Source organism: Poecilia reticulata, chromosome 17, assembly GCF_904066995.2.
Source record: "Poecilia reticulata chromosome 17, P_reticulata-male-v2, whole genome shotgun sequence".
NCBI lineage: Eukaryota > Metazoa > Chordata > Actinopteri > Cyprinodontiformes > Poeciliidae > Poecilia > Poecilia reticulata.
Genome location: NC_088846.1, coordinates 1,451,943 through 1,477,337, shown reverse-complemented (window position 1 = coordinate 1,477,337; position 25,395 = coordinate 1,451,943). Strand labels below are relative to the sequence as shown.

General features: G+C 36.6%; 2 protein-coding genes across 2 annotated transcripts in view; one reads left to right on the top strand and one right to left on the bottom strand.

Annotated features, from left to right (window-relative positions):
• The window catches only part of sdr16c5a (short chain dehydrogenase/reductase family 16C, member 5a), a 77,744-nt gene that overhangs the window by 19,862 nt on the left and 32,487 nt on the right, over window positions 1-25,395 (top strand). Inside the window, exons 5-6 of the mRNA XM_017310112.2 lie at window positions 8,143-8,242; window positions 10,683-10,827. Coding sequence (XP_017165601.1) covers window positions 8,143-8,242; window positions 10,683-10,827 — 245 coding nt within the window. The remainder of the gene's footprint in view (window positions 1-8,142; window positions 8,243-10,682; window positions 10,828-25,395) is intronic.
• ccr12a (chemokine (C-C motif) receptor 12a) overlaps window positions 1-25,395 on the bottom strand; it is a 255,587-nt gene that overhangs the window by 227,811 nt on the left and 2,381 nt on the right. The window lies entirely within an intron of this gene.

Here is a 25,395-nt window from a genome sequence, read left to right as displayed (position 1 = left end):
CATGTGACTACTTACAGCACTTTGAGTTATTTCCTTATCTGTCCAAACATAAACTCCCTTCTGATTGTTTGGATCCAAATGACCTTTATTGAATCACGCAAACATCCTTTTCAGGTCAAAGTGACCTAGAACACTACCGTAACACATTTCCTGAATAAAACTGCACAAATTAGAGGTGTGCCCATCGATTGGCCACCAATCATAATCGGCCGACATTCGTGAAAAAGTATGTAATTGCCAATCACTGACTTTTGTTGCCAATCACCAAAAACGATCACTGGTATCTCACTGCTTGTGCAGCTGATCTCCTCTTTCCTTCACACTGCACAAGCGTGAGGCAACAAATCTTAAGCAAATAGTGTGGACATTTAACTCTGTTGCGTGTTGCAATGGAAAATTGCAACACGCACTGCTAACTGCTCACGAAAAATTTGTGTAAGGAAAAGGATATAATGCCTAACTCGACTAAACTGCTCAAAGGGAAAAGTGAGGCATCCAAGCAAACGAAGCTTTTCGACCACAACCTCCGCAGTGAAGCTCGCAAAGCCAACAAAAACATGGCCGCGCAAGAAGAAATGAGTCACTCAGATAATAGTAAGTCTGACCAAATTTTGGTCGCGCTCGAATCATTGAAAAGTGAGTTCTCCTCGAAACTCGATGGTCTGTTGGTGACACTACAAGATATGAAACAGGAGATGAAAGACTATAATGAACGTATGTCGCGAGCAGAGGACCGTATTTCCTCCGCGGAAGACGAAGTGGCTAACCTACATGCTAGCGTGAACGCCTTTCAGGCTAAAAGCAAGTCGATGGAAGACAAACTCATTGACTTGGAAACAAGGTCTCGCTTGAATAACTTAAGGCTTGTAAACTTGCCAGAAGGTGCCGAGGGTTCAGATTTATGTGCTTTTTTGGAAAAGTGGATACCCGAAGCACTGGGGAGGGAGAAGCTGCAGACCTCTCTGAGCTTGGAAAGAGCGCACAGATTAGGCCCGAGAAAGGACAGCGCCTCTCGACCCAGAGCCTTGATAATGAAGTTCCTCAACTACCGAGAGAAACAAGCCGTCATTCGTGTTGCACGGGGAAAAAAGGACATCTTCTATAAAGAACAACGGGTCCGCTTCTACCCCGATCTGGCCACCGGGCTCCACCAGCTGAGGAAAAAGTTCGACTCGATCCGGGAGGTGCTGCGCAATCTGAACATCCGCAATGGAATAACTTATTCTGCAACGCTCCTAGTGACTTACGAAAACAAGACACTGGCGTTCAAAACACCAGAGGAAGCAAGTGAGTTTATCAAAAAAACTCCGGAGAGCTCGAGACGCACAGAGCACTAAGTAATGCCTCAGACGCGAACTTAATTCGGTCTGTTACATGTTTATGTTTCTAATATGTTGCATATTTGGGTTCTTAACTTGAGTAACAATAATAATTTAAATGTGAAGAGTACCTTAAAATGCTAGTCAATTTTAGTGTGCAGGAGTCTTTATTATGTCTAGCAGCAACGGGACACTTTTTGCAGAATAAGCTAAACGTGGTTCGGCTGATCCTCAATAATTGTGGATTGGCTAGTGGCAATAACGGGAGACATAATGGATGTGGGCAGGGCTCCACCTATTTGGGGAAGGGATTTGGAGGTAGGGAAAGGGTTATGTTCTCTATGTTCTCTATGTTGGATGTATGTTCTACCATCCGGTTTTGTTGTGTCTCACATTTTTACAACGCTAAGCATCCCACTACTTTTGTTGATGTATGTCTCAAACTGTAAAATGTAATTTTATTTCATGGAACTGCAGAGGGCTCCAACGCCTTCAAAAAGTCAAACAGGTCATGAATAGACTGAAAGAAATGGAGTCTAAAATTGTATTCCTCCAGGAAACGCATCTTCTTGATGAGGATAATCTGAAAGTGAGGAGGAGGTGGAGGGGCAATATATATACAGCACCGTTCACATCTCATTCTAGAGGAGTTATGACACTAATACATGAATTGGTACCATTGCAAATTGAAAACATTATTAAAGACAAAAGAGGAAGATACCTAATACTTCATGGCTCCCTAATGTCGGAAACTCTAATTTTAACTAATGTATATGGCCCTAATGTGGATGATAGTAAATTTTACAATGATTTCCTCCTCACTCTGTCTACGCTTAAAGGATCTCACATAATGGGGGGGGGGGGACTTTAATTGTACATTACACCCGAGCGTGGACAGATCAACTGGAATTGATCAATCGCATAATAACTGTAAAGCTGTAATTTATAAAATGATGAAAGAGCTGAGGTTGATGGATATATGGAGATAGAAAAATCCAGTTAGCAAAACATACTCCTGTTATTCAAGTTCTTTCAAAACCTACTCCAGAATAGACTTCTTCTTAATTTCTACAGAGTTGCAGTTTAGAATCCAAGATTGCTTCTATGATAACATAGTCATTTCTGACCACGCCCCATGTTGCTTGGTTTATAGAGATGACCAATTAAAGAGAGACCCGCCGAGATGGCAGTTCCAACATAAATGGTTACAAGATGAAAACTTTGTGAAATATTTAGGGAAACAAATAGACAAATTCTTTCAATTTAATACTTCAGAAACGACAGCATGTACAAAATGGGAAGCTTTTAAGGCCTACCTCAGAGGTCACATTATTAGTTACACAGCGTCTAAAACGAATCAAACTGAAAAAACTCGAACACCAATTGGAGATAAATAAGGTTAATCCAAGCTAAAGTAAATGGAGGAAAAAAACAATTAGAAATGAATTATTGGCTTTGAGAGCAGAATATGATAAATACTCAGCTTCAGGGGCGGCATCAAGTTTGTTGCGACTCAGGCAAACATTCTATGAACAGGGCAATAAAGCAGGCAGGTTACTGGCATGGCAAATAAAACAATTGGAAACCAATTACATCTATTATAGCAAATGGACAAATTTTGCATGATCCTCAAGAAATTAATGTAGCCTTTGTCTGTTACTACCCAATAGTAAGTCCCGCCTACTCCTCACGACTCTTTGGACTCACTACTACCCAGTTCTCTGTCTAACAGGTCCGGAAAATCCCCAGAACTCGGGTCTTACCCTAGAGATAGTTGGTGGAGAATTATCTGTGTAAACTGGGGTCGGAAAGGACTCGTCTAGCTCTGACTACCTTCGATCCAGAAGTTATGACCCTTTACAGTTGAGGAGCAATCAGCTGAGAGCCCTCACGCTGCATAACCCCTACAACCACTCCTGGTTAAGGTAGCTCCTCTCCTAAAATAACGGCACTTGTTAACGGCCAGATTAAGTTCAGTGACTTAGATTTAAGTCCCAGGGTCATTATTTTAACACTCACCAGAGGAAAACTCAAAGCCACCCTATCTCTAGAATCATGTATGTTAACTTTACCATATTTAGGAGAACCAACAATAATTAAAACTGACACAATTAAACTCACTGTACCATTCTCATTAGAATTTTTAGAATATAATTTTATTAAGCAAGCTTTAGCAGGGGCATATGACAACAGGTTAAATTCCCAAAGGTTATAAAAAAGGCAAAAATATAATAAAATCAACTAGGATCAATCACATCCTATCCTTGTTCTTATCCCTAACCTGTGTCACTAAGTTTACTGAGCGAGGCTTTGGGGGAAGCTGGTCAACTCATACCCGATGGTTCTTGGTCTCGGCAGCTGTAATCTTTAGATGTCCTTGGTCAGAGTCTTTGTCCAGCCGGAGCAAAGTCCTCTTTTCTGAAGAGAAGCGGAGCAAAACCATACGTTGTCCTTATAACGTGCAGAATCTTTGTCTTTAAATGACCTCCGTCTCTTTTCCAAGTCGGCTGCAACTGAATTGAGAGCGTTGGGTAGAGGCAGAGGAGTTGGTCGGATCTGGAACCAGGGTCGGTGGCTGGTGGAACTCGTCCCTACTAGGCGGCGTGAAGTCTTGGAGCTTCCCTTGGTCCCGGGGTGTGGTCCTCTGCTGGTCTTTAGCCTGCTTCTTCTTGTTGGCTCCTCTTCTGCGCCGCGGACGAAGAACCCCGTTTCTCTCCTGAGCTCCACATTTTAAACCCTCTCAACGTAGGGCAGTCTTCGGGGCAGGGCTGCGTCACTTTAGAACCTGCCCACCACGTCTCACTGTTTGTGGAAAGTCCCTACCTTCCCCAACTCACTCATACCTCATTTCTTTCCGTTGACCATCTGTTTCTGATTCTGCCTCGCCCATTGCTTAGAAATGACTCATTTTCCACTGTTTCTCCTTCTAAGTCAAAACATACTCAATGTTTTACTTTGTCGACATTCTACTTCAGTCAATGATTATTATACAACAATCAAGTTGTTCAAACCTCAATTTCCATAATGCATTATAACACTCAGCTGATTAAAAGTACAGGACATATATTTGATTATACATCACAGGCATTCCTTCATTGGCATGTGTATTATTATTTTAAACCTGTTACAAACCATAATCATCATTAAATCATTTTACAAGGTTTACTGTTATTTCCTAGGCCTTTATTCCGTTTTCTGCGTGTACCTGGACAGATCTCACATGCTTATACCAGGTTTCATGACACCTTTAAGGACTACTATGAAGAATTGTATAAGGCACAAATAAACATAAAATCGGAAGACATAAATCAATTCCTTAGAAATTTAAATACACCAAAATTTTCAGAGGAAGACAAGGAAAACTTGGATCTAGAAATTACGAAAGAAAAGCGAGGGCAAGCGATTAATGATATGAAATCAGGGAAAAGAGCGGGACCAGATGGTCTCCCAATAGATTTATACAAGACGTTTAAAGATAGACTTTTGACCCCACTATTAGATATGTTTCAAGAAGTTTTCCATTCAAACTATCTCCCCCCCTCAATGAACACTGCCATGGTTATCCTTTTGCCAAAGCCAGGCAGATCTCCAAACAAATGTGAGAATTTTAGGCCCATTAGTTTACTAAATTCAGATCTAAAAATAATCTCCAAGCTGTTAGCACGACGTTTACAAAAGGTGCTCCCAAAATCAATTGATCGAGATCAAAATGGATTCATTTTGGGGAGGCAGGGTTTTCATAACGTGAGGCGAGTACTAAACATAATTCATTATAATAAAGGTACTTCAGATTCTGCTCTTTTATCACTAGATGCCGAAATGGCATTTGATAGGGTTCACTGGGAATATCTTTTTCAAGTTATGGAAAACTTTGACTGTCGTAATAATTTTGTAAAATGGGTGAAAATATTATACAACAATCCCTCAGCTGAAATAATAACTAACAAGAATATATCTAGATCAATAAAGATCAATAGGGGCTGCAGACAGGGTTGCCCATTGTCGCCTTTACTATTCACTCTGGCAATAGAGCCATTTGCTATTGCTATTCGCTCACACCCACATCTTAGTGGATCATGTCGGACTACGTGAATTCCTTGTTCCGACCTGACACAAAATAGGATTCCTTTGTCGTGGGTCCTTTTCATATCAAAATTAAGTCAGTCAATACAAATTATTTTGGAAATAATTAAATCATTTAGTGGGATATCTGGATACAAGATAAACAGAACCAAATCTTCAATTCTTTTATTAAATGCAAATGAAAAAATTATCCCAACATCAAGTGTATTACAGTTTAAGATGGTAAAGGAATTTAAATATTTGGGGATACACATCTCGTCAGATCTGGAATGGGTAGCTACAACCAACTACAATCACATATTAAATGAAGTAGACAATTCATTTGAAAGATGGATGTCTCTACCAATGTCTATGATTGGGAGAATAAATACAATAAAAATGAATATACTGCCCAAGTTACTTTACATATTTCAGAATGTTGCTCTTCCTCCTCCTCCTGAATTCTTCTCCCAAATAAAGAAGATGATGTTACGTTTTTTGTGGAACAACAGAAAACCCAGACTCCGTTTGTCTTTACTATATCTTCCTTATGACCGTGGAGGCTTGAACTGCCCGAATTTTCACTTGTATTACTATGCTGTGCAGTTGAGATCTATGATGTTTTATTACAGTGATCAGTCGCCGCACTTGGTTGACATGGAGAATCAGGATTTAAAAGTGACTCTCCCTTCATACTTCTATTCAGATTCAGTATCAAAGCTTTTGAAACATACTAAAAATCCATTTCTCAAAAACATGATAAGCGTATGGAGAGATGTAAAAAAAATGTAATGAGCCACACTGCTTGTCTCTGTTCAGCCCAGTGTGGGGTAACCAATTTTTTGTACCCAGTAGAGCAGACTTGACCTTCAAAGCATGGAAAACCAAAGGACTCCAGATGATTCGGGATCTTTATGTATCAGACTCAGACATACTAATGAGTTTTCAGGATCTGCAACAAAAATTCCACCTAGATAAAAAACACTTCTTTAAATACCTTCAACTCAGAAACTTCATAAGAACGAGTCAAAATAATGTTCTGGCTAAACCTGCCAAATCAGCTTTAGAAAAAATGTTAACAAGGGATAGTTTAAAGGCAGGTATTATATCAGAGTTCTATCACTCACTGATGTTGCATATATCTGAGGGATCTCATGACAGACTTAAAGCTTGGAAGGACGATTTACAGTTAGAGTTATCTGAGGAAGAATGGCAAACAGCATGCAAACTGGCCCATACCAGCTCTATGAACACTGCGCTTAAAATGATCCAATTCAAATGGTTAATGCGGGTTTATATAACACCAGTGGACCTCAACAGATATAATGGGGAAATATCTGATGTATGTCCAAAGTGTACAGGGGATAGAGGAACTTGGATTCATTGTGTGTGGTACTGTAGGAGTATTATATTGTTTTGGAAAGAGGTAAAAGATGCAATTGAGAAAATTATTTCCAAACAAATAATTATGGATCCGAAGCTGTTTGTGTTTGGACTATGCCCAGAAAAACATAATTATACTAAAAACGAACAAACTTTTATAAACTTAGGTCTGCTCAATGCAAAAAGATGTATATCACTTTTCTGGGGAAAGACCCATAGACCGACTATAAACCTGTGGTTGCAGCAGATGACATCCACCCTCCCTCTGGAAAAGATTACATGTGTATTAAAGGGTAAACAGAATCTGTTTGAATTCATATGGAATCCCTTTATTAGGTATGTCCAACATCTGAACTTCTTGGAGGACGGCGCAAATGACTGAAGATTATGTTCACTGCAGTTCCGAAAGACAATTCTATTGGAGGACATACACTGCTGAAGTAAATATCTCAGTATACGGATGAGGTGTAGATTATGCGATGGGTTACATTGGAACTAAGAATGTGAGAGATATTTTGTTCTTGTTTTGTGTTGTGTATTTCATTGTGACTTGAACCAAACTTCTATTATTACTGGCATTCTTTGTTAAATGTTTAAACGGTTTGTCTTAACTGTAAAATTCCAATAAAGATACTTGGGGGAGGAGGGGAAAGAGCTTCCAGCGCTGCCTGTCTCTGATGTTTCTCCCAGCATCTTTCAATCTCTAATCGGCGGCAGGGATTAGGTGCGTTGTGGATAAAAACTATCAGTACGGCATTTGGTTATAGCCTGCAGGGTAACGACCTGTTAGATCCTTCATCAGTTTTGCTTGTACAAATGACTCAAATGAAGTTATGTTCTTCCATCAGCTCTATCCCATTGCTCACTTCATTTTCTTCATTTGGGAGGTGATGAAGACTCACCTCACTGCTTCTGTTTTTATTTTTTGTTTTTTATTTGAAATTACAGCCAACAGTGATGCCATTTTCTAAATTTTCACCAGTCAAATGCAATAAGATAAAAATAACTCTTGTAAAGTTAGCTTCTGGACCAAAGCCCAGACACTAAACAGGTTTTGCTGGACCAAACGGCATCATCAACCCAGCATGCATTGCACAAGTGTAAAAATAGCAACCTCCATGGGTGAAAAATATAATGAAAGATATAAAATTTTGAAGTATAGGAAAATTACATGTCTGTCTGTTGGTTGTGAGGAATGTTATAAAAGATAATTCTGTTAATCTTAGGATTAGTCCGATCATCTAACGCAAAATGTTTTGTGAAATGTGGTTGATAATTTTTTACTTTGTAGTTTATAAATTTCCCATTTGTCATGTATTGATTTTTTTTACTAGTATTTGTGCATTTTACGTTTTCTTATTTGTTTTCCTTCTCTCAGACCTACAAGGCCTTTCTACCTGCCATGATCGCCAATAACCATGGCCATCTGGTCAGCATTGCCAGCTCTGCTGGACTCATTGGAGTAAATGGATTAGCAGGTGTGTCCTCCTTTGGCCGTATAATTGACGTGGTAAAGCAGGGCTGGTCCTAGGATCTGACATGTGCTTGCGCACCATGAAGCATGCAAGACTTGCTCTTTGTCACAACTGTAGGCCTGCCATGTCAGAAAGGCCCAACTTGCTCAAATATCATCCGTTCCAACACTGATTCTAGCATATCCACCCTCCATATTTCCTAGTATGCATTCCCTTGTTAATGGGATTGCACAGCAGGGATTTGACTTCTTATTTGACTTCTTGAGTTTGACTTGAAGAAAATAAATCAAACATGAAATATTGTAAACTGAGAAACTCAATCAAAGTTCTGTCCAAAGTATTAAAAGACAACATTGTGCCTGATGTAGGTGTTAATGCTGTAGGTGTTGATTGTGGTGGTGGAGTAGAGGTAGAGGAGCACTTGACCAGCAGCAAGTACAAAGTACCTTTGTTCCTCCAAGGACAGTAGTTGTCATTGGCCAATGCCTTCTCTGAAATACTTGGGGTAAAATTGTCCGTAGAGTTCTATTTTGATAAAATGTATGACCAAAAATCTATGAATTGGGTGAATCTGGATTTAATAACACACTACATTCACATATATACCCACTTTGATTATTTGAAAAAGATAGACAAATCAATAAAAAAGCCTATTAAATACAAATAATTTAAAGTCAAAGATTATAGTGAGCAATAATGAAATAATGAATGATTATCAGTGATTCACCTCATACTAAACCTCTTATCTGAGTAAAGTACAATCTTGTTTTAGAATAATTCATGCCAGATCAGTAGAGCGGCTACAACTTGCCAAAGAATACAATGTCTGACCTTAACAAAAATTGTGTAATGTTTTGTGGACTAATGTCCTGCAAACACTGACTTCAAGCCACAGTACACAGTGAAGATGGTGAAGTATGTTGGTTCAAGCATCATGATATGGGGATGATTCTTGTACTACGGTGTCTTATTTTTCGCATATCAAAGATCATGGATAGGTTTGAGAACACCAGAATACTGGAGGAAGTCATTCTGCCCTTGAAATGGGTGTTTCAACAAGACAATGACTCCAAACACACCAGCAAGCAAGCAAAATCAAGCTTCCAAAAAAAACTAAATTCAAGTAGTGTGGTCAGCACAATTCTTGGACCTTAATCCCATAGAAAAGACTTGCATACAAATGCTATTCATGAGGCAAAACCAAGAAATGCTGAATAATTGTGGAATATATTATAATTGTCCTGAGCTGCAATACCTGTTGACTGGTGCCAGAAGTTGGTTGACTTCATGTATTGATGTGAAGCAGTTGTCAGAATCCATTGTTATGCAACTAAATATTAGCTTATGATTCTCAGGAAAATTGAATCTTTAACCATTTCTTAGTTTATACATTTTTGAGTTTGGAAATAAACATGTCGATGCTTCTATTTTTTTAGCATTATATTTCTTGACTTTCTGTGAAATGTTATATCCAATTACAATTAAAATACAATTTATTTGAGGTTTACTCACCTTTTTAAACACACCATTATTGTGAACATAACTGTCCATTCCAAGGAGAATATCTAAATAAACCCACCAATTGCTTCAAGTCACTGACACTGACAGCAATCCCTCATACCGAGCTTTCATGCAGCAACAGTGGACAGAAAAACTCTCCTTTAACGGGAAGAAACTTCCAGCAGAACCAGAAGCTGACTGGGGGTTTGAGAAGACAGAGCAGACAGAATACACAGTCTACTTCTATTTTATTTTTGCCTGGGCATCTAACTGAATGGAAACATAATCTCTTTGCTAACCTAATCTAAAACTAACTAAATTAAACCCCTATCAAAATTAGTTGAATTAGTATCCATAATACATTTCAAACCAGTATGCTTTATAAAGATATATCAATTTTTATAACTATATGGCATATTATGTGTCTAATAATTTCCTGATTTTGGTAAATTAGAATGAACAGAAACCTAAATGCTAGAACAAGATGTGACAGTGTTTGCTAAACTTTCTCATTAATTTGTTCAAATTAAGAAGTTTAAATACCCTAAAGTAATTGTCTTCAGATAATTTGAGAATGTCCAGCCAACATACCATTCACCAATCAGATCCCTTCTGTGTCCTGTAGATAAATGTGTTTTGTTGTGAAATGTTGGTGTCAATCCCAAAACAAATGCAAAAAACCTTGTGAAAATAATACCAGAACCAGCTAGTAAAAGGGTGTTGAAAGGTGTTGATCTGTATCTTCTTTTCACATAACTGTGCATTCAGACTTTGATCTGAATACAGTGATAAAAGAAATCATTCATATGTATTTATCATAAACTTTACCACTCTCTGTTTTTGAGTCATTGATACAATGAATAGCACATCCTTAAATATTTTATGAAACTAAACTGTACTTTTGTTGACTTTTTTTTGTGTGTGTTGATTCTTCGCCCTACAGACTATTGTGCCAGTAAGTTTGCAGCTGTAGGTTTTGCTGAGTCGGTAGGCTTGGAGCTTCTAGCAACAGGGAAAGATGGGATCAAAACCACCATTGTGTGCCCCTACTTTATCAACACTGGGATGTTTGATGGATGTCACACCAAGTAGGTCTTTCTGCTTTAAAATCAATTTGAATTAAAATTTTTGCAGGTGTTTTATATGTGAACAGGATATCGTTTGGGGCTTGGGACAAAATCCTATGAACACATACACTTAGCAGTTCAGTTTTCCAGATATTAAATCTCTAAAGGACCTCGTCATGGTGTTTAACACAAACAATGCATAACACATATTTATATATGAAATGTGCTGTTTTGCAGAAAACTGCAAAACAACTAAAACGCGGAGTACCTTTAAATCTATACTAAAAACTCACCTGCTTAGAGATGCTTTTGAAACATAATCAACAATCTGATATTTGACAATGGCACTTGACAAAATTTAATGTTTCAATTGTTGCCTATGTGTTCTATGACTTTGTATTTTTATGACGTAAAGCACTTTGAAATAGGGCTGTTGTAAAAGAATACTCTAGTAATTGAGTACTCCATTTATTATTGTTAAGATTAATCGAGTAATCAGAAAAAACCTGCAGTGTTTATCCGCTCATCTGGATAAATACACCAGCAGCGCTATTCCCAGCATTTGCTTTGAAATGGTTACCACGCAGTTCCGGGAGGAGAAAGGCTGTCATGCCAGTCAACTTAAGAATGCTTATTTGTTCCCCCAAAATGATAAAAACCCAGAAAATTTGACATTATGCTGCTAGTACAGCAACAACTCATAGTTGGAACTGAGAGCGCTGCCCAACACAAATGATGATGCGGCAGGAACACGGTGAGCTAAATAATAAAACATAACTTAACGAAGCTTTGAGGCAGGTACATTTTCAAATCATTCAAAGAGTCGTTACATCCCTACTGTGAAATGCTTTGTTGTTGAAATGTTCTACACAAATAAAATTTGATTTGATATTCCTCAAACATGGGCCCAAAGCATTACTCATAGCTGAGAGCTTCAAAATTTCTGTTACAAACTTACTAACTAGCACTTGGATAAGCAGGCTCTGTGAACTACTGTGAATTGTAACAAAGTGGTGAAGACAAAGTCATGTTGAATTTAGGACTGAATCCTATGGAAGACCAAAACTGACATAATTAAAAATAAAAGCAGAAATGTATGTTTGTTTTTCCTTTTCCTTAAGCATGTCTTTTCGTCAAGAAATGAAAGTTATACTCACCCGCAAGTATAACTTGAGGGTGAAAATATCCACCCGCAAGTTATACTTGTGGTTCACATAGAGCTGTGCAATCAGAGCTAACGGTGTGTGTTTTAAACTCTTACCTTGATGTACAGTTCTCCAAAGAATTCCTCACAGGAGGTTGATGTAAATATTCATACAGATCAACCTTTTTTTTTTTTCTTTTAGAAATAAATCTGCTCCGCCAGTGAAACACTCAGAGCAACAGAGACGCTTGCAATCCGGCTTTTAATTAAAAAAAAAAAAAAATTATGACAAAAGAACAAAAGCTTGTATGAAAGCGTAGTATGTAAAAAAGAATATTATTCTAAAATATTAGAAAATAACAAAACATGAAAGGAATTTTGAAAAACGTTACATAGCTTGATGAGAAAGAATTCTTCTGATACTACTTACCCTGAATATATTATTTATAATGACAAAGCCCTGAATGAAATAGTTGGGATAGTAAATGGATTTAATGAATATTTTGTAAATGTAGAGCCTACGTTAGTTGAACAAATAAATGACTCAAACCTACAGGATGGGGATACTCTGGAAAATTGTATAAAACAAAATACATAATCTACCTGATTTCTGTAGACAAAATCGAAATTAAGGAAATGGTTAATCAATGTAATAATATAAAATCAATGGACTGGAATGAAATTAACATGTCACTTATAAAAAAGATAATTGATAATATTGCAGACCCACTGACTTACATCTGCAACTAGTCATTCATAACTGAAACATTTTCAAATGCAATGAAAATTGCAAAGGTTATTCCTCTATTTAAATCTGGCGATAAGCATATTTTAGTAATTATAGACCTGTGTCCCTTCTTTGTCAATTTTCAAAAATACTAGAAAAAGTGCTAAGTAAAAGGTTAGATAATTTCATTGAAAAGCAAAACATTCTGACAGATTGTCAATATGGCTTTATAGAAAACCGATCAATTTCAATGGCACTGATGGCAGAAGAAATTATAGACAATATGGATAAAAGGAAATTTGCAATTGGTGTATTTCTGGATCTCAAAAAAGCCTTCGATAACATCAATCATGACATCTTACTACAAAAACTGGAAAAGTATGGAATTAGAGGGGTGGCATTAAATTGGCTTAGAAGCTACATTGGAGAAAGGAAATAATTTGTAGAATTAGATGGCCAGAAGTCAGATTTACTAAACATAACTTGTGGGGTTCCGCAGGGATCAGTGTTGGGACCCAAATTGTTCAATTTGTATATAAATGACATAGTCAAAGTATCAAACCTTATAAATTACATTATATTTGCAGATGATACAAGTATCTTCTGTACTGGAGAAAACATTCAACAACTCTGAGGTGGTCAATACAGAAATGAAAAAACTACAACATTGGTTCAAAAACAATAAATTATCAGTAAATTTAGATGAAACCAAATTCATGATATTCAGAAACAATAAAAAACAGGAAAATAATCAAATTAAAATATCTATTGACAGTGTTGATTTACAACAAGTACATGACATAAAATTTTTGGGTGTCATATTAGATGATAAATTTAGCTGGAAGCCACAGATCAGCCTAGGAAAATCTAAAATAGCCAAAATTGTTGCGATTCTGAGGGGAGTTAGTTGCGTACTGGACTACAAATCTTTATTTTGTGTAATACACTCATTGTACCACATTTAACATATTGTGTAGAAGTTTGAGGAAATGCATACAAAACAAATTTACAGCCATTATACGTCATACAAAAATAATCTACCCGAACAATACATAAAGCGGGATATTGGGAACACAAACCAGTTATTTATTAAATCGAATATAAATAACTATTTATATTTAATAATTAAATCATTTGTAATATTTAAAACTGTACAATTCATGTTTAAGGCCAGAAATCAGCAACTTCCACCCAATATACAGGAAATGTTTTGTGACAGAGAGGGTGGTTATAATTTAAGAGGTGAAAGATATTTTAAAAGACAACGTATAAGAACAACCAGGAAGAGTTTTTATCAGTGCATGGAGTAAATGTCTGGAATGGATTGAATAATGAGTTCAAAAAAAGTACAAATATATACCAGTTTAAAAAACTGATTAAAACAGAGCTTATTTCAAAATATGTTATATAAGATGTAAAAACTACAGTAAAAACAGTCTATTTATGGACTGTTTTATAGTCCATAAATGCTATTGATGATATAAATAGTGTTTAAATAATTGTACATATTTAAATATCATGGAAAGTGGAAACAAGTTGTCTCTTTTTGATGTTCTGACAGTTAATTGATTATAAATTGATAAGTATGAAAGGGGCAGGACATTATAAGATATTGTATCTTCTACCTGCTCCTTTCGAACAGAAAATATAAAATTTGCACGTCACTTTGGCAAAATAATTTGTTTTACCTTTTATTTCTTAAGTTTGTTTCATTCTATTTTATTTTGGGGTTTTTTCTTTCTTGATGGTCTTTTCTGTCTGTTCAAAATAAAAAAAAGGAAATGACAAAGCAATTTTGCTTTGTCATTTCCTTTTTTTGGTTGAAAATGCATGTCTAAGGAAACACAAAAGAAATATATACACTTCTTCACATAAACGTATGTACAAGGAATAGGAAAAACAACACATACATTTTTTCATGAGAACATGTATAAGTAAAAGGAAAATGCAAAGTATACATTTTTTTGATGAAAATGCAAATGTCAGGAAAAGACAAAAGAAAATAATTTCATTTGACGAAAACATGTTTAGAGAAAAGGAAAAACAAAAAAATAGATATTTCCGCTTTTACTTTTAATTATGTCAGTTTTAGTCCTCCATAGAATCCCAACCATCATCAACATAAAGTTTTTCTCTAATGTGGATTTTATTTTTCCTGAGTGCTGGAGATGATTGTAAAAATGACTGATTTACAGTGAAAAAAGCTGAGAAATTAATTCACTAGACTGTAGGAGAGATGAGAAAAATCCAAAACGACAATTACAGAAAACAGAATTTTGAGAATTCTTCACCTGAGTTTCCCCACTGTGAAAATAAAGGGTATTCTATTCTATTCCTCCAATTGTGTTGGAGTAACAAAGCATGTTTAAACATGCAGGACACCCTAGACCAGGGGTCACCAACTCCAGTCCTCAAGTGCTACCATCCTGCAACTTTTAGATTCACCTCTGCTCCAAAATGTCTGAATTTCCTCACCAGCATTCATTCCTCTCTGCAATAGGCTGGAAATGAGCAGTTTATTTGATCCAGGTGTGTTGAGCAGAGACACATCTAAAAGTTGCAGGACGGTAGCCCTCGAGGACTGGAGTTGGTGACCCCTGCCCTTGACCTTATCTTCTTGAAAAGACCCAGATATCCGGCTGCATAGACTGTTGAATAGAATAGAAGAGATTCTGTCAGTAGAAACCCTTTCATTCAAATTGATAATAGTTGAACTGTAATAGCTTTGAGAACAAGGTGGAGGTAAATTTGCATTTCTTGTTAGATCAGGAAATGATCTAACACAAACAGTAATAATATTCACAGAATCAAGACTAAGAAGGTGGTGTGATTTAACTACTGCACATTATTCACTCTTAGTTTTAATCTTGCTCATCCTGATATTACTTGACAACACTTTATTCACGGATGAACAAAAGATTTGTGGTGTTTTTCAGGAGCAGACTTTGGGTATTTCATGCAAAAAAAGAGCCAAACATTTTCTCTCAAGGGAAGCTAACGGTTGCTGTGTGTGTATGCCCCTCACCTTGCTCTAAACTTGATTGTAAGGCCTTCAATATGATACTTTAAAACATTGAATTAAATTATAAAATTTTGATCGACACTCATGCCTCGCTATCAAAATGAATAAATAGATTAAACCAAGTTTCTTTGGACTCTATTGTTGTTGCTGATGGGTGATATTAGGCACAGATAAGCTAAGGAAGCCTTTTAAATTTTATATGTTAAGTAGCCAAAATTGGACGTGTTTGTAATTTACATGGTTCATGATTTTGTCAGCCAATGCTGACAAAGGTACCAGGATTTTATTTTAGAGGAAAATTTGTTTTAACTGCCTTATGACCAAAATTTAAACATGAGAAAAAAGGGTTTATTTTGTTTCCGACTGTATAAAGCTTGAAAATGTGCAGTGATTCTGGCAGTTATTCATCCATGTTTTTTGTTTTTTATATGCTGTAACAGTTTAAAAGGCAAAACAAACACAAAACAACTTACAGGACAGTATTAAAAATTAATTAAAAAGTGAATGCAGTTACAAACATAGTCTAAATGAACCAAAGCTTTCAGACACATTTTCCAAGCCAATGACAAACATTACAATACATATCTTGTAAATGAAATCCTTGAACTCAATGACACAACCTGTCTCATTAAATGTGAATTAAAAAGAAAGAATGAGAGCAGCATTTTAAAACACAGTTTATGTGAGCAAGAGACAGCAGACGAAAAAACATTAAGGCAGTTTAAAAATACTGGGTGCCATAATCAATATGCTCATTGACAAAAGACCTCAGGACCTGAATGAATTTGTTAAATTGTTGTTTTCTTAATTTCTAGTTGTCGAGCAATATTGTGTTTTTCAATTTATATCATAGATCAGTATTGCAAAGTATACTATAAATTCTTACTCATGTTCGTTGAAAAATACAAAGCGTTGGTGTCATAATCCAGTCTTCAAGGAGTGTTTTAAACGTCCCGTTTAATCTCAGCTGTCGATTTATTTGATTTATTACGTTGCCTCTGCAGAACTTGATGACCGAGCTGCGTATCGGTGTATAAATGTGTGAGCGTTCGTGAGTGCAAATGGGTGAATGTGACTCTAGTGTAAAGCGCTTTGAGTGGTCAAAAAAGATTGGATAAAGCACTATATAAGTTCAGTCCATTTACCATGGAGAGATATATGGACACCCTTATGTAAAATTTTATTAACACCCCCCCCCCCCGCTAGTGCTAGTGTGCCCACTTGCTAGTGTGATACATTTCAGTAAATGTTCCTCATTTGTAAATTTATTTCTTAAGGATATGTGACTGGTAGTAAACAGGCCTTCATGAGGCTACTCAAATTTAACTTTTAGCTTTCTGCAGTTAAAGTGAAAGACAAACTAACATTGATCCCTTTCCAGAATTTGTCCCCGCTCATTGTGAATGCTACTTTGCTTCAGTCTTTTTCCTGTTGTTGAATCAACACTGATCTTCTCAGTGCTTCATGCTTTCTCCAACATAGTAAAGGTTGGTTTAAGTAGATTAAACTTTTTTTGCTGTAACACTTGCTAGTGTGATGCATTTCAGTAAAAGTTCCTCATGTGTAAATGTATTTCTTAAGAATATGTGACAGGGACCAAACAGGCCTCGGTCAGGTTACTCATATGTATCTTTCAGTTTTCCCCAAAGTTGAAAGTTTTTTTACAGTGCACAACCACACTCCAAGAGTTGCTCCAACATGGTAAATTGTTTTGTTACCTTTAAAATTATCTACAACTTTTGTCTGACTTATACGCTGTATGTTTCTTGGCCCTAATGATTCTTTCCCTCCACCCATTATCTTACATGCTTAAGTGTGTTCACTAACAAAATATAGTACACCTGTAGTTGTTAAGGTTCCATTACTAAAACTTATAAATGATCAATGTGAACAATAAGTCTGTATTAAAATATTTAATACAATGTGTATTATTTATTTAGATTTGATGTTTTGATGTGAGCACTTGGATTTCTATCAATTTATTGAATGATGCTCTGTGTAAATATTTATCAAACTGAATGGTCATTCAGGTTTTATACAGTTTTTACTATTCTTTCAATGTTTGTTGCACAAATTCAAATATATGCTGGCTATAAACCAACAATTCAGTCAGTTAATCTTTGCTTTTTTTTCTCACGGAGACTTACTTGCATCTTCTGACACCTTGCCCAACTTATAATAATATTGACTAAGTTTGCAATTGGTACACTACCTAAAAAAATAAAATAAAATAAAATAAAATGACATACTCACTACACAACCAAGCACCAAGAGTTGGTCAAAATGTGGTAAATTTGTTACCTTTAAAATTATCTACAGCTTTTGATGCTATCTGTTCACTAATGTTCACTAACAGACAGTACACCTCTTGTAATTGATAAGCTTATAAATGATCAATGTGAAGCATCAATATGCGTTCAAGAAGATCATATCAGATATCATGAAACTCAAAGGAATCAAAATTATAGCTTACAGAAAGGTAATGTATCATTTTCAGGGAGCTTAGACTGTATGAAAAGAATGATAGAATATTTCCATAGTATATTTCAATTTGCAGAATCATGATAAAACTTTAATTAACTGAATGATTAGATTGCATCTAGACACAAAAGAATCCGCTGTTAATTAGTAATCATACTATGGAAATGACCAAGATCTGAACAAACAAGAAACTTGACTACCTCAAGAGATTTCTCTCATAATGAACCGTCTGACTTTCTTTAGCCGACTAAATTTAATCTTACCAAATTTTTGCCATAGAGCAAACAGGTACTGAGTTTGAAACGTGGGTCAGATGCCTCCAGCCATCTGCTAAAGCTAGACTCCGGCCTTCTTCACTGTAAAATAATACATTCTGCTTAATAAGAGTTCAAGTCAACTTCATTTAATTCTCATCAACTTGTTGTTTGTACTCATCTTAAACAAGTGGCAGGAACTTTTGGATTTAAAAAAGAAAATATGCTTTATAAGTTAATCTATTTAAGCTGAGTCTGCAACAACTAGAATAAAATAAAAAGTGAACTATTTGAAAGTAGTGAGGATTTTGGGTGGTAAATGTTTAACATTTTAACATACACAGACATTACTCCATTTCTACTCAAGCAAACCGAGAGGTTTTGAACAGTACAACTATGTCAAGTAATGACACCATGTATCTTTAATCTGTGTAGTAAATATATTGCTGCTGCTGTAAGCAGAAAGTAAAATAAATTTTGCAGACAATAATATTTTGGATGAATTTAAGAACATTGTTTGCCAAAATCACACAATGTAACTACACTTGTCTTTTACATGTTGCAGTTATTGAATCTTTTGAGACAACTGGTTTGCATAAATTTAAGTAACTACAACCTATTTTCCTGCTCCACATACTTGGCTAGCAATTTGCCTGTTAGCTTCCCAGTCTTGATTCAGTCAAATCTTCTATCCTGTATCTCCTGTACTCTGATATTCTACTACATCCACTCTGTTAAAGCTTTGCTTGCTGGTCTTCATGCTATGAATGCAGTATCTGGTTTCTCTTACTTTAACCTGCCCAACTTGCACCTGATTGGCATGTTAGCCTTTCGATTCCCTCACAGTTCTTTCGAAAGAACGGTAAAATACTGGCGTCTGTAGCTGCCAGTAGTTTACCATTCTTTTGAAAGAACGGTAATCTACCGATTTTCTGAAAGAACGATTAAAAAAAATACTGGTACCTATAGACGCCAGGTTTTTTTTTTTTTACCGTTCTTTCAGAAAAACGGTAAAAAAAAAAAAAAAAAAAAAAAGCTGGCGTCTATAGGAACCAGTACTTTTTACTGGACATTTACCTTTTCAATTCTGTAATTACCTTTTAAAGTGGTGTACTATAAGTAAATACTGTAATGACGCCAACACACCGCAGATGTAGTACCGCCAACAGGGTTTATTAGAAATAAGAGCGAGCTGCTATTCCTTAGGCTGCAGCTCGCGCCAACTGAATAGCTTCACTGCTAACACACACTGTACTCTCCGCTCTTCCGGTATTATGTCAGATCCCGCTCCCCGAATCCCTCCCTTTGATGGACTTGTCATTTGATGACAAGTCCATCAAATGTGAGTGGAAGTCACATGGAACCCCATAACACTCTACACATAACAGTGATCACAATGCAACTTATAACAAATACACATAACCATATGGACCCCAGTAGAACTAAAATCCAGAATCGTTAAAATACTACGGTGGTCGACAGGTGCAAACGCGCAACAAACAAAGAAAAGACACAAATAAAAAAGAGATGCAAAAATATATATATAAAAATAAGTGTTCCAGACCACTAGAGCTTTGTGTCCGAATTCAGGGTTTGCATCCTTTCAAGCCTATTCTTTCATGGGCTTGAGAAACGACCGGTCTACGGAAGAGGGGTCCGGCGAAGGCAGAGCATTGCAGAGAAGCTGTAGCCTCCAGCTAGCTGCCTAGCCTCCGCCTCGGTGTTATGTTGCTTAGCAGCCGTGACACAACATGATTTAAACAATGTTTGTAGCCGAGAATGTAGATGTATAAATCTCACATTTCTGCTCGGTTCATCAGTGCATCACCTAATTGCAATATCTGTCCGACGTTTTCCAAGACGTCAGCTCCCGCTGTATTAACACCCAGCTCCCCTCACCTGCTGCCAGCTGGTCCAGGTTTAGCATACCACGGGAGAACACCTGACTCATTTGGGCTTTCCTAAATGACAGTTAAACACAGATATTAAGTTAGGTAACATCTAGTTGTAATATTTTGGTTCACTCAAATATTTAATATATTCCTGAGCAAATCGGTTTGACTGATTAAAGTTAAGCCTAAAAACATAATAGTTTGATTAAACTGTATTGTCTTACCTGAGATTTCGAGAGTATTTGAAAAGGGATACTTTGCTTACATTCCTTGTGTAAAAGTGCTATACGTGTTTAAACATATTAGAATCAGACTAAGATTTTTTAAAAATGCAGCAGCCTTTATTACAAAAGGTGAAGAGTAATAGAGAAATCAGGTGAAAAAAGAAAACATACTCCGAGCCTGTTTTTTTTTTTTTCCTTCGCCGCTGTGTGATACACGTTGTCAAGGTTGCTAAGCAACATAACGCCACGGTAGAGGCTATGCAGCTAGCTGAAAGCTACAGCTTCTCTCTTCCTGTCGTTGAGGATCCAAAGATGCAAAACCTGACTTTGGACACAGCTGTTCTTTGTTTGACTCCCCCTAGTGGTCTGGATCACTTCTGTTTTCAGCATTTTTGTTGGCATCTCTTTTTTGTTGCATGTGTTTTTTGTTGCATGTGTTTTTCTCGTCTTTGCTGGGTGTTTGTACCTGTTGGCCACCGTAAAATACAGTGGTGGAAGTAAATATACCTTCAAATACTGGCGTTCCAGTATTTTTACTGTGAATTTAGTTTTACTATTGCATTAACTTTATGAGTAAGCTACTGCAAAGAAAACTGTAATGCTACTTTTTAAAGTACAGTCGTAGTTTTGCTATACCTAACCCAGTGTAAGCTTCTTAGAAGTGCTACAATTGGTGCGGTTCTAAAATGCATAATCTGCATTAATCAGAACTTCACATAACACAAAAGAGGATGCGATAAGTAACCGTCAGAACAGAATTTTTATTTAAAGGTACCACTATGCCTCAAACCACATATATTTCCAGTATATTCAAACATTCAAAACTAATAACACAAATCCATTCCTCAGAGAACTATTAAAAACATAGGCCTTCAAAGTCAATATATAGTTTCACTAACACAGGAATAAAAATTGAAGACTTTCAGTTTACAGCGACATAAACTGGGTTTAACTCATTAATTTCTACAGTGTTATGAACATAGAAACACAGTTCTTAAAAAAATATCCATACTTTGGGGTATCACTAAGCAAATCAATGAAAAAGGACTTCCAAAATCTAAAATTCAACATGGCTGAAATAATGTGGAATTCTAGTATTGAAAGGGTTTTAAAATGGGAACTATTAATGGTTTTCAAGAGTCCAAGTGGCACTTACTTTATTAGATGCAGATGAAGGCACCGTCCAACAGGGAAAAAGAAAAGACAATTCAATTTAGATCCTAAATAATATGGAAACAGAAATATTTCAAAGAAAAGAAAAGGACAACAACTAACCTGAATGAGTTGCCACTCAAAGTCCATCAGGTTCTTGATGAGGGTGGAAACCTGAACATTGACTGTCACTTTTTCTTTTGAATGGTCTTTCCTGTCTTTTTGGATACCATCTTTCCATGACCGGCTTTTTGTGCCCCTTTCTGGGTAAATCCCAATGAAGCGACTAAAAAACAAAATCAAAATGGGAAAATTCTGGAGAATATAAATACTGTGGCATTCTGAATACAGCTGGTACAATATATAAATAAAGCTGTTTTTAATTATGTAAAGAGAAAACATTACCACCTTTGTCAAATGTTAGAAGGTAGAAGATGTAGATGTAGAAGATGGACAACACTGTCCTGTCTGGAATGTTGGTTGGACCCTCTCAAAGACAAAATGGCCTTCAATTCTGACCATGCAGAAAACTGCTTGCCACAGGGACTGTAATAAACCAAGTCCTTAATTGGAAGAACATAAAGCAAATCCTCTTATTGATACAGTATGCATTTAAATGATCATCATAATAAAGAGTGTCCACTCTGCCAGGTAAAGTAAAAGCAAGGATCTTAAACTCCTCAATTGTCGTGCAAGTCACATCAATGTAGAAAACTAGGCTGGATTAATATACAGAAGTTGTAGAGGAATTCGTGGTACTTTACACTGAAGGAGAAGTGTGATTTCAAAGTTCATTAAAAGCTACCTTGGATGATCTTTTGATCACTGATGGTGAAGTGTCTCTGGTGCTGCTCTTGTTTTCACCAGCATGCAGGAGGAAGGGCTGTCCTGGTTCCACAGCAATGAGGAAGGTTTTAACACTGGCTTGCATCTTTGACATAATGATAAGACGAATAATAAAAATTATTAAATATATTTAGCAGCACACTTATATTCAGATAGCAAACAAAGCCAATGAGAAAGTGCTTCTACAAAGAAGTAGGATTAACTTGCACATATCTGAAAACATGGTCCACAGTTTGACATGAGCTGTTTTGGATTCTTCTTGTGGCCTTCGGATGTAGGACGAAGCACATGAACCAACAGAAGAATGCCTGGTTTTCCCAGCCTGGAGGAACAACGGGATGAATAGCATACACATTAGAATAATAAATAAAGATTTTAAAGAGAAATGAACAAAATTAACCAGAACTGAAAAAGAACTTTTAGAATGTATTTTTTTCTGTCAACTTTCATTTAACACTCCAGTCCAGTTGGTGGCAGTCATTGTTTTTTCATCCAATGGCTGACAATTCATGTGGGTCTCCTGTTGCTATTCACATGTTAAGTAGAGTCGTTAAGCTGTAAACTCCCCCCTCCCCCCCCCGCACTTCCCCACATCTCCCCATCCCTCCTCCCCCCCTTGTAGGATTCCGCATTCGACAGCATTCGACTGCGACCGGCAAAACTGCGCTGCCCCGCCAACTGTTGATTGCTGTCTGTCACTGACTAGCTGCATTCTCGTCATAATACAGGGTCAAAAATCCCACTTTTCGTCCAGTGTACCTTTTTTTTTTTTCTTTAAATAGATCTTTATTGAGATACAGAATACATAACAGTATAAAAACGTACATACATTGTGATATAATGTCCGCCAGGGAGTTACAAACATCGAGACAATACATCACCATAACATTACATAAACATAAATACATTAAAGAACAAAAAGAGCATGTTTAAATAGTTTTGGGGAACTTACCTTGTTATAAGATCCAGGCGAGATGCCATACTGCTGTCTTCAAGCAAACACGTGACGTCACAGATAATGTTGCGATGGTGGGAGCAGCTCTTTATCAAACACCATCTTTTTAGGGAAACTGACAAACCTCTTTGTATTTGACTAAACAAGTGTTTAACATTGTATTTTTAACATATAACACCAACACTGGTATTCTAACATTTTTGATTATGCTCTGTAGATTTCGATTCATTCCCTAAAAGAGTTGTTATGGAAAGTATTTTTTTCTTTCCATTTAATATTGTCTTAAAATGCTGGTTCTCTAAGATGCAAATACAAGTAAAATGCCTTGCCTAGGAAAAAAACTGCATTGTACAATTATTTTGCGGTAGTTTACTGCCAGTCATCAGTCTTGACTGTGACAGGAGAAGAAGACATAAAATTGACAATATCCTACCGTATTTTGGAATAACAGTATGTTACTGCTGGAATTCCGCCGTAAATTTACAGCCATTTGTAAGAGTGTAGAATATCAGAGTACAGGAGATACAGGATTCCCAAGGGTGTAAAGAAAATGGATGGATGGATGGATGGAGATACAGGATAGAAGATTTGACTGAATCCAGACTGGGAAGCGAACAGGCAAATTGCTAGCCAAGTATGTGGAGCAGGAAAATAGGTTGTAGTTACTTAAATTTATGCAAACCAGTTGTCTCAAAAGATTCAATAACTGCAACATGTAAAAGACAAGTGTAGTTACATTGTGTAAACGACAAGTTGATGAGAATTAAATGAAGTTGACTTGAACGTATCATTTTACAGTGAGGAAGGCCGGAGTCTAGCTTTAGCATATGGCTGGAGGCATCTGACCCACGTTTCAAACTCGTTTCAAAACTATATTTTGTTAGTGAACACACTAAAGCATGTAAGATAATGGGTGGAGGGAAAGAATCATTAGGGCCAAGAAACATACAGCGTATAAGTCAGAGACAAAGGTTGTAGATAATTTTAAAGGTAACAAAACAATTTACCATGTTGGAGCAACTCTTGGAGTGTGGTTGTGCACTGAAAGATACATATGAGTAACCTGACCGAGGCCTGTTTGGTCCCTGTCACATATTCTTAAGAAATACATTTACACATGAGGAACTTTTACTGAAATGCATCACACTAGCAAGTGTTACAGCAAAAAAAATCTATACTTAAACCAACCTTTACTATGTTGGAGAAAGCATGAAGCACTGAGAAGATCAGTGTTGATTCAACAACAGGAAAAAGACTGAAGCAAAGTAGCATTCACAATGAGCGGGGACAAATTCTGGAAAGGGATCAATGTTAGTTTGTCTTTCACTTTAACTGCAGAAAGCTAAAAGTTAAATTTGAGTAGCCTCATGAAGGCCTGTTTACTACCAGTCACATATCCTTAAGAAATAAATTTACAAATGAGGAACATTTACTGAAATGTATCACACTAGCAAGTGTCACAGAAAAAAATCTATAAGAGCTTAATTTTAAGCGACGCTGTGTCCTGTGGCGGTCACGCTATAGGTTTTCTTATGTCCTGTTAAAGAGTATGATGCAGCACTTATTCTATTGTCCAACACCAAATAACGCACCGTAAGCTTTTCAGCATCCTCCAGAGGCATTGTCTAAAGGAATGCCTGACGTATCCTGTGGGTTTCTTATGCTAGAGGACAGACACACAAGCACAAATGTTTTTTTGGTGGACAAGGGGGGTAGGGGTCACTCTGTTGAACGATGTGCATCAGTGGTAGTTACAAAATTCCTAATCTATTTCAACATTGTTTAGAATATAGTATATTTATTTATTCACTTACAAGTAAATTATTCCGTTTCTATTGGCTAATTCAAAGAGTTCGGGAGGAGTTAATGGTGAGCAGATGGTCACAGAGGGG